Source organism: Oncorhynchus gorbuscha, linkage group LG07 (genome assembly GCF_021184085.1).
Source record: "Oncorhynchus gorbuscha isolate QuinsamMale2020 ecotype Even-year linkage group LG07, OgorEven_v1.0, whole genome shotgun sequence".
Lineage (NCBI taxonomy): Eukaryota > Metazoa > Chordata > Actinopteri > Salmoniformes > Salmonidae > Oncorhynchus > Oncorhynchus gorbuscha.
The window spans coordinates 5563054-5573053 of NC_060179.1; the positions used below are offsets into that span (position 1 = coordinate 5563054).

Here is a 10000-nt window from a genome sequence, read left to right on the forward strand (position 1 = left end):
ACTCATTATGGTAACCATTACAGTTTTTTGTTGTAAATAAAATAAACTATAATATTGTGATAATTTTTTTCAAATTGTTATAGTCAACGTTTCCCCTCCACCTCCCAATTGCCACCCAAAACGAAAATCTAGAAACTGGTATTATTGAAGAAATATAAATTCACATTTAAAAAAAAAAAAATGTTTTTAAATTGCTGTTACCCCTCCTTTCCATTCTTAACCCACCCTTTGTTAGCATAGCACTTTAAGGAAATAGCATTATCGTAGAAAATATGACTTAACTGCAGAGAGTAGTTCTTAGATGAACGTCTCTCCCCTTTAATAGGAATCACATTAAACTTCTGACAATAGAACTCTGATGACATCATCAGCCCATCAAGTGAAACAAGATAAGAGGAGGGGGGGGGGTTACAGCTGAAGATTATCTGAACATGGAACACTTAGAACACTTAGAACACATAGAACACTTAGAACACATAGAACACTTAGAACACATAGAACACTTAGAACACATAGAACACTTAGAACACATAGAACACTTAGAACACTGACGTTATTATCTTTGGCCTGTCTGTCTGACACTCCGGAAACCTTACAACAGAAATTGTTTGAATGTCGTTATCGTCTAGTTGTCATTATTTAACACACATTTGTTTTATTTAATTATTTGACGTTTATTTAACTAGGCAAGTCAGTTTAAGAACCAATTCTTATTTACAATGGCGGCCTAGGAACAGTGTGTTAACTGCCTTGTTCAGGAGCAGAACGATAGATTTTTACCTTGTCAGCTCGGGGATTCGATCTTGAAACCTTTCGGTTACTAGTGCAACGCTCATAACCACCATATACACACACACACACACGGGCACGCACACGAACACACACACACACAGGTACGCATACACACACACACATGCACACACACACACGCACACATACACACACACACACACACACACACTTTACGATCCAAAATGTTGCTGACAACAGCTCCCTCCACTCTCCTCAATTCTAAAGGTGAAAGAGAGACATCATTTCCTCCTCTTTATTTAAAACAATCTCTTGTTCTTCTCCTTTTCCACCCCCCCCACCCAGGAGATTACAGTACCATCCACAGTCCATCAACGCCCATTAAAGATTCAGAATCGGATCGATTGCGGCGTGCCTCGGATGGAAAGTCACGTGGCCGAGGGAGAAGGAACAACAACCCTTCACCACCGCCTGACTCTGACCTTGAGGTAGGGTGAGCAGTGTGTGTGTGTGTGTGCGTTACCTTGGCGACAGACAGCCTCACCCTGTCTGAGGCACAGTAGACTAATCCAATTACCACCAATGCCACACCAAGGTTAACACATCACACACATGAACAAAACTCAACTCTCTTTTGTAATCCTTAATTTATAATTGATTACTGAGATGTTTATTGACTATAACATTTATTTTCAATGGTGCCTTAAGTTACGAATGCCAATAAAAGAAAAACACTTCTACACGAAAAATTATTAACCATTTATACATATTTTATTGTTGTTCTTATCGACTATTGATTTTGTTTCGATAATGAGATGATGGTACACTCAAAAAAAACATGACTGGATTTTCTTCCTCTGTGGCACGCTATTCCCTATATAGTGCACTACTTTAGACCAGAGCCCTATGGCACCCTATTCCCTATATATAGTGTACTACTTTAGACCAGAGCCCTATGGCACCCTATTCCCTATATATAGTGCACTACTTTAGACCAGAGATATGGTGCCTTCAAGGAACTATTCAGACCCTTTTGGACTGGTTCCCATTTCATTGTGTTACAAAGTGGGGATTAAACTGGATTTCATTGTCGTATTTTTTTCTTGTCAACAATCGACACAAAAAAATTAAAATTAGTAAAACACGCATAACTTAAGATACAGTCGTTGCATAAGTGTTCAACTCCTTTGTTTAGGCAAGCCTAAATTAGTTCAGAGGTCAAATATGACCTTCCTCTGTTCCCCATACTTACAGGTCTCTCAGTCAAGTATGGGATTTCAAGCACAGATTCAACTACAAAGACCAGGGAGCTTTTTTTCGAAAGCCTCGTAGAGAAGGGCAGTGATTGGTAGACGGGGGTCACCATAACAAATCAGACGTAGAATATCTCTTTAATCATGGGTCAAAGTTAATAATTACACTGTGGGCTTGTTCATTAAACCGCCCAGACACACGTCGAAGATACGGTCGTCCTTCTGAACTGAGCAGCAGGACAGGAAGGACACTGCTCAGGGATGTTAGGATGCGGCCACGATGTCATTGGTGATTCTATAACAGCTACAGAGTTCAGATGGCTTTGAATGGGAGAAAACTAGATGGTGGATGGATCTACGACATTGTAGTTAATCCACAATAACGACCAAAATGATAATAATATATATATGCCATTTAGCAGACGCTTTTATCCAAAGCGACTTACAGTCATGTGTGCATACATTCTACGTATGGGTGGTCCCGGGGAATGAACCCACTACCCTGGCGTTACAAGCGCCATGCTCTACCAACTGAGCTACATGAAGGACAAGAGTAAAAAGAAGAACACGAATATATATAATACAAATGATCCAAAACATGCATTGAGGCACTGAAGTAATAATGAACAAAAATAAAAAACAGCAAACGAATACACTTTTTGGTCAGAATGCAAAGCCTGATGTTTGGGGCAAATCTTAGAGTAACACATCACTGAGTAACTGCGTACTTATTTTTTTAAGCACAGCTGCATCATGGTATGGGTATGCTTGACATAGGCAAATACTGGGGAGTTTTTCAGGATAAAAAGAAACGGGGTGGAGCTAAGCACAGTCACAATCCTAGAGGAAAACCTGGTTCAGTCTGCTTTACACCAGACACAGAGAAAGGAATTCACCTTTCAGCAGGACAATAACCTAAAACACAAGGCCAAATATACACTGGAGTTGAATTACCAAGAAGTGGCCAAGTTACAGTTTTGACTTACATCTGCTTGAAAATATATGGCAAAATTTGAAAATTGCTGTCTAGCCATGATCCCCAAAATATTGGCCGAGCTCTAAGAATTTAGAAAATAATAATGGCCAAATATTGCAATAGCCAGGTGTGTAAAGCTCGCATAGATTCACCCAAGAAGACTTATAGATGTAATCACTGGCAAAGGTGATTCTAACATTTATTGACTCAGGAGGTGCTAACTACTTATGCAACGAGTGTATTTTACTTATTTAGTTTGTATTAATCTTTGAAAATGTTATAATTTTTCTTTCACTTTGACACTATAGAGTATTTTGTGTATATTGTTGATTTTTTAAATTATTTGAAACCCACATATCATTGAGGTAACTATGTGGGTAACTATGTGGGTAACTATGTGGGTAACTATGTGGGTAACTACATGGGTAACTATGGATAACTATATGGGTAACTATATGGGTAACTACATGGGTTACTACATGGGTAACTATATGGGTAACTATATGGGTAATTATATGGGTAACTATATGGATGGGTAACTATATGGGTAACTATATGGATGGGTAACTGTATGGGTAACTATATGGGTAACTATATGGGTAACTATATGGGTAACTATATGGATGGGTAACTGTATGGGTAACTATATGGATGGGTAACTGTATGGGTAACTATATGGGTAACTATATGGGTAACTATATGGGTAACTATATGGATGGGTAACTGTATGGGTAACTATATGGATGGGTAACTGTATGGGTAACTATATGGGTAACTATATGGATGGGTAACTATATGGGTAACTATATGGGTAATTATATGGGTAACTATATGGGTAACTATATGGGTAACTATATGGGTAACTGTATGGGTAACTATATGGGTAACTATATGGGTAACTATATGGGTAATTATATGGGTAACTATATGGGTAACTATATGGGTAACTATATGGGTAACTATATGGATGGGTAACTATATGGGTAACTATATGGGTAACTGTATGGGTAACTATATGGGTAACTATATGGGTAACTATATGGGTAATTATATGGGTAACTATATGGATGGGTAACTATATGGGTAACTATATGGGTAACTATATGGGTAACTATATGGGTAATTATATGGGTAACTATATGGGTAACTATATAGGTAACTATATGGGTAACTATATGGGTAACTATATGGATGGGTAACTATATGGGTAACTATATGGGTAACTATATGGGTAACTATATGGATGGGTAACTATATGGGTAACTATATGGATGGGTAACTATATGGGTAACTATATGAATGGGTAACTATATGGGTAACTATATGGATGGGTAACTATATGGGTAACTATATGGATGGGTAACTATATGGGTAACTATATGGATGGGTAACTATATAGGTCACTATATGGGTAACTATATGGGTAACTATATGGATGGGTAACTATATGGGTAACTATATGGATGGGTAACTATATGGGTAACTATATGAATGGGTAACTATATGGGTAACTATATGGATGGGTAACTATATGGGTAACTATATGGATGGGTAACTATATGGGTAACTATATGGATGGGTAACTATATGGGTCACTATATGGGTAACTATATGGGTAACTACATGGGTAACTATATAGATAACTATATGGGTAACTATATGGATGGGTAACTATATGGGTAACTATATGGGTAACTACATGGGTAACTATATGGATAACTATATGGGTAACTATATGGATGGATAACTATATGGGTAACTATATGTATGGGTAACTATATGGGTAACTGTATGGGTAACTATATGGGTAACTATATGGATGGGTAACTGTATGGGTAACTATATGGGTAATTATATGGGTAACTATATGGGTAACTATATGGGTAACTATATGGGTAACTATATGGGTAACTATATGGATGGGTAACTGTATGGGTAACTATATGGATGGGTAACTGTATGGGTAACTATATGGGTAACTATATGGGTAACTATATGGATGGGTAACTGTATGGGTAACTATATGGGTAACTTTATGGGTAACTATATGGATGGGTAACTATATGGGTAACTATATGGATAACTATATGGGTAACTATATGGGTAACTATATGGGTAACTATATGGGTAACTATATGGACAACTATATGGGTAACTATATGGGTAACTATATGGGTAAGTATATGGGTAACTATATGGATGGATAACTATATGGGTAACTATATGGGTAACTATATGGGTAACTATATGGGTAACTATATGGGTAACTATATGGGTAACTATATGGGTAACTATATGGGTAACTATATGGGTAACTATATGGGTAACTATATGGGTAACTATATGGGTAACTATATGGGTAAGTATATGGGTAACTATATGGATGGATAACTATATGGGTAACTATATGGGTAACTATATGGGTAACTATATGGGTAACTATATGGGTACCTATATGGATAACTATATGGGTAACTATATGGGTAACTATATGGGTAACTATATGGTAACTATATGGGTAACTTTATGAATGTCAAATGTTTGCCATATGTCAGGAAAGTCTGCCCATAATTATGTAATAACATATGGGTGATTCACTGTGTATATGAAGACACCAGCCCACCCATATGGGTGATTACCTGTGTATATTAAGTTCATATAGACACCAGCCCACCCATATGGGTGATTAACTGTGTATATGAAGACACCAGCCCACCCATATGGGTGATTCACTGTCTATATTAAGTTAATATAGACACCAGCCCACCCATATGGGTGATTCACTGTCTATATTAAGTTAATATAGACACCAGCCCACCCATATGGGTGATTAACTGTATATATGAAGACACCAGTCCACCCATATGTCAAACTAACCTGTTAAGAATTAGATGGGGTTGGGGGGGGGCTTTGCATAATGAGTTATTAATTAGTTATAATGATTATATGATTATAACTATTAATGAGTTATAATGAGTTATTAATACGATATGAATTAAGTTCAACTCACCCCATTCTGACGGTGACATTACACCATGTTAACATATCTAGTGAATGAATTAATTAGTCACTATTGATCGGGCTAATGTAAAGGGCAGGGGGTGGATGGATGGATGGATGACCAGGGGAGATCAAATTGCAAGGTACAGAGTGCGACCATTGATTTTGCCCTTCCCCCCCTTTCCTGTCTCTCTGTCTCTCTCTCTGTCTCTCTGTCTCTCTCTCTCTCTCTCTCTCTCTCTCTCTCTCTCTCTCTCTCTCTCTCTCTCTCTCTCTCTCTCTCTTTCTCTCTCTCTCTCTCTCTCTCTCTCTCTCTCTCTCTCTCTCTCTCTCTCTCTCTCTCTTTCTCTCTCTCTCTCTCTCTCTCTCTCTCTCTCTCTCTCTCTCTCTCTCTCTCTCTCTCTCTCTCTCTCTCTTCTCTCTCTCTCTCTCTCTCTCTCTCTCTCTCTCTCTCTCTCTCTCTCTCTCTCTTTCTCTCTCTCTCTCTCTCTCTCTCTCTCTCTCTCTCTCTCTCTCTCTCTCTCTCTCTCTCTCTCTCTCTCTCTCTCTCTCTCTCTCTCTCTCTCTCTCTCTCTCTCTCTCTCTCTTCTCTCTCTCTCTCTCTCTCTCTCTCTCTCTCTCTCTCTCTCTCTCTCTCTCTCTCTCTCTCTCTCTCTCTCTCTCTCTCTCTCTCTCTCTCTCTCTCTCTCTCTCTCTCTCTCTCTCTCTCTCTCTCTCTCTCTCTCTCTCTCTCTCTCTCTCTCTCTCTCTCTCTCTCTCTCTCTCTCTCTCTCTCTCTCTCTCTCTCTCTCTCTCTCTCTCTCTCTCTCTCTCTCTCTCTCTCTCTCTCTCTCTCTCTCTCTCTCTCTCTCTCTCCAGCGAGTGTTCATCTGGGACCTGGATGAGACCATCATCGTTTTCCATTCCTTGCTCACAGGGTCTTACGCTAACAGATACGGCCGGGTGAGTGACTTCACTCTCTAACGTCAAGTGGAAGCTCACACACACACGCGCGCACGCGAACGCACACACACACACGCACGCACGCACGCAAGCACACACAGAGAGAGAGAGAGAGAAAGACATACAGACCACAGCAGTAGCAGATATTTTTCTAACTAAAAGCACATCAATATTCAAAGAGACAAAATAGACAGAGATATTCGTTTTGAGTGTGTGTCTGTTAGTTTGTATGTCTGTCTGTGTCTGTCTTAGCGTGTGTCTGTCTGTGTGTGTGTGTGTGTGAGTGAGTGAGTGAGTGAGTGAGTGAGTGAGTGAGTGAGTGTGCGTGTGCTTACACACCTAAGTGTGTGTTTGAACAGAGGACGTGGTAGTGTGGAGAGAGAGAAATGGAAACGGAACTCAATGTACAGATAATTGTATTTTTTTTAATAAGCCCAATGAGGCCTGGAGGTGTTTCTGACTTGTCCTGCAGCTGTTGCAACTCTGTGGGAGCTGTTCATGACTGCCTGCAGCAGGGTCTGAGGGCCCTATGGCACCCTATTCCCTATATAGTGCACTACTTTAGACCAGGGACCATTGGGTGCTAGTCAAAAGTAGTGTAACAAATAAGTAGTATACTGAATAAAGAACAGATTGCCTCAGGGCTCTGGTCCAAATGAGTGCACTGTGTAGGGAATAGGGTGCCATTTGGGACGTAACCCTGTAATGAAGGATAGGTTAGGCTCCATGTAGCTAGGGGGCACAGAAAGAAAGATGTTCTGTGGACGTCTATTGCCTCATCCTAGTTCTTCTTCTCCTCCTAGTTCTTCTCATCCTAGTTCTCCTCATCCTAGTTCTTCTTCTCATCCTAGTTCTTCTCATCCTAGTTCTTCTCATCCTAGTTCTTCTCATCCTAGTTCTTCTTCTCCTCCTAGTTCTCCTCATTCTAGTTCTTCTCATCCTAGTTCTTCTCATCCTAGTTCTTCTTCTCATCCTAGTTCTTCTCATCCTAGTTCTTCTCATCCTAGTTCTTCTTCTCCTCCTAGTTATTCTCCTCCTAGTTCTCCTCATTCTAGTTCTTCTCATCCTAGTTCTTCTCATCCTAGTTCTTCTTCTCCTCCTAGTTCTCCTCATTCTAGTTCTTCTCATCCTAGTTCTTCTCATCCTAGTTCTTCTTCTCATCCTAGTTCTTCTCATCCTAGTTCTTCTCATCCTAGTTCTTCTTCTCCTCCTAGTTCTTCTCATCCTAGTTTGTCTCATCCTAGTTTGTCTCATCCTAGTTCTTCAAATCCTAGTTTGTCTCATCCTAGTTCTTCTCATCCTTGTTCTTCTCATCCTAGTTCTTCTCATCCTAGTTCGTCTCATCCTAGTTCTTCTCATCCCAGTTCTTCTCATCCTAGTTCTTCTCATCCTAGTTCTTCTCATCCTAGTTCTTCTCATCCTAGTTCTTCTCATCCTAGTTTGTCTCATCCTAGTTCTTCTCATCCTAGTTCTTCAAATCCTAGTTTGTCTCATCCTAGTTCTTCTCATCCTTGTTCTTCTCATCCTAGTTCTTCTCATCCTAGTTCGTCTCATCCTAGTTCTTCTCATCCCAGTTCGTCTCATCCTAGTTCTTCTCATCCTAGTTCTTCTCATCCTAGTTCTTCTTCTCCTCCTTCAGAAAGACGTTGAATCATTAAATAGCTTCTCGATCAGACTCTTTTTCTCGGAGCCAAATTTCAGGTCCGCTGAGCGCAAAATTCTGTGGAACTTCCAGCGCCTCGTTTATTGTGAACACTGAGACTGTGGACGCTTTAAATTACAGTTATAGCTGTGGACATGTAAGCTACTGTGGCTATTTGATCATAATGTAGAGCCTACCAGAGTGTCCTATCATCAAAAACAATGGAGTAAATGCATCCCATAATAATATCCTACCATCAGTAACAATGGAGAAAATGCATTCCCCATAACATTTTAACATGGAAATAGCTGTTCTGTCATTCAGACTACAGGAGCAGACAATGTGTGGTGTTCAATGTAGACCTACATTCCATCAGACTTTTGAATAAAAACACATGCAGGGCTTGACCTTTAACCTGCTTATCCACTTGTCCTTCAGACAAGGAGGTGACTGACACAATACAATGCATAATTATTCCCAAACCATTATTACAGGAGAATCGGACAAATTATGCTACCCCTCTGCCAATTGGCTTCTTTCTCAAAATACAACACTGCCTCTTTAAGACGAAAAAAAAAGCTCTTTAACTGAATTGCTTTTCAAAGATGTCTAGAAATGCACGTTTTGTGTTCTTGTAGGAAGCTATCAGTCCCTTACTGGTGACGCAAATGACCAAATCAAATCAAATGTATTTATGTAGCCCTTCTTACATCGGCTGATGTCACAAAGTGCTGTACAGAAACCCAGCCTAAAACCCATAAACAGCAAGCAATGCAGGTGTAGAAGCACGGTGGCTGGGAAAAACTCCCTAGAAATGCCAAAACCTAGGAAGAAACCTAGTGCGGAACCAGGCTATGAGGGGTGGCCAGTCCTCTTCTGGCTGTGCTATAACTGGGCTAATAACTTACTAACTAGCAAAGGATATGAACAACATGTACACATGATTCTACATGTACTTCTCAATTTGATCTCAAAACAAGCACATCCACTTATGACCACTCATGCTGTAAACACAGTCCATTTTAAAGTGAATGGCACAGAGCCATATATGGCAGTGGTCTATTTGCATACAGGGCTACTGCAGCTCTGATTGGTTACGCCGCACTGTTCTGTGTAGGGTAATGGGCCTGAGTTGTGCCTACCCATGCAATAGAATCCTACTCCGACGTGTTCTGCATACAACAACATAATTTGCATAGTTAGTTTTGCTTACAAAGTCTTGCACAGCTTGTTTTGTTTCGGGAAGTGTGGCATTGAAAGTGGCAAATATTGTGTTGATTTGATCAACATTCCCAGAGGAAAGGGAAACTTTGATAGTGTTAACACATGCTGGTGGATTTTTATTCTTAAAGTCTGAGAGTAAATTCTTAAATTCCAAGGCTAAGACTCAGAGTAGATTCTTAAATTCCAAGACTAAGTCTAGGAGTAGATTCTTAA

General features: G+C 39.8%; 1 protein-coding gene across 16 annotated transcripts in view; it reads left to right on the top strand.

Annotated features, from left to right (window-relative positions):
• Positions 1 to 10000, top strand: part of eya1 (EYA transcriptional coactivator and phosphatase 1) — a 153233-nt gene that overhangs the window by 61793 nt on the left and 81440 nt on the right. For 12 of the 16 annotated variants that reach the window (XM_046355421.1, XM_046355432.1, XM_046355423.1 and 9 more), the window contains 3 exons: positions 1 to 10; positions 1096 to 1238; positions 6838 to 6921. The exon at positions 1 to 10 is cut by the window's left edge and continues 270 nt beyond it. In XM_046355421.1, coding sequence (XP_046211377.1) covers positions 1 to 10; positions 1096 to 1238; positions 6838 to 6921 — 237 coding nt within the window. The remainder of the gene's footprint in view (positions 11 to 1095; positions 1239 to 6837; positions 6922 to 10000) is intronic. The other 4 variants (XM_046355429.1, XM_046355430.1, XM_046355433.1 and 1 more) reach the window with 1 other exon arrangement.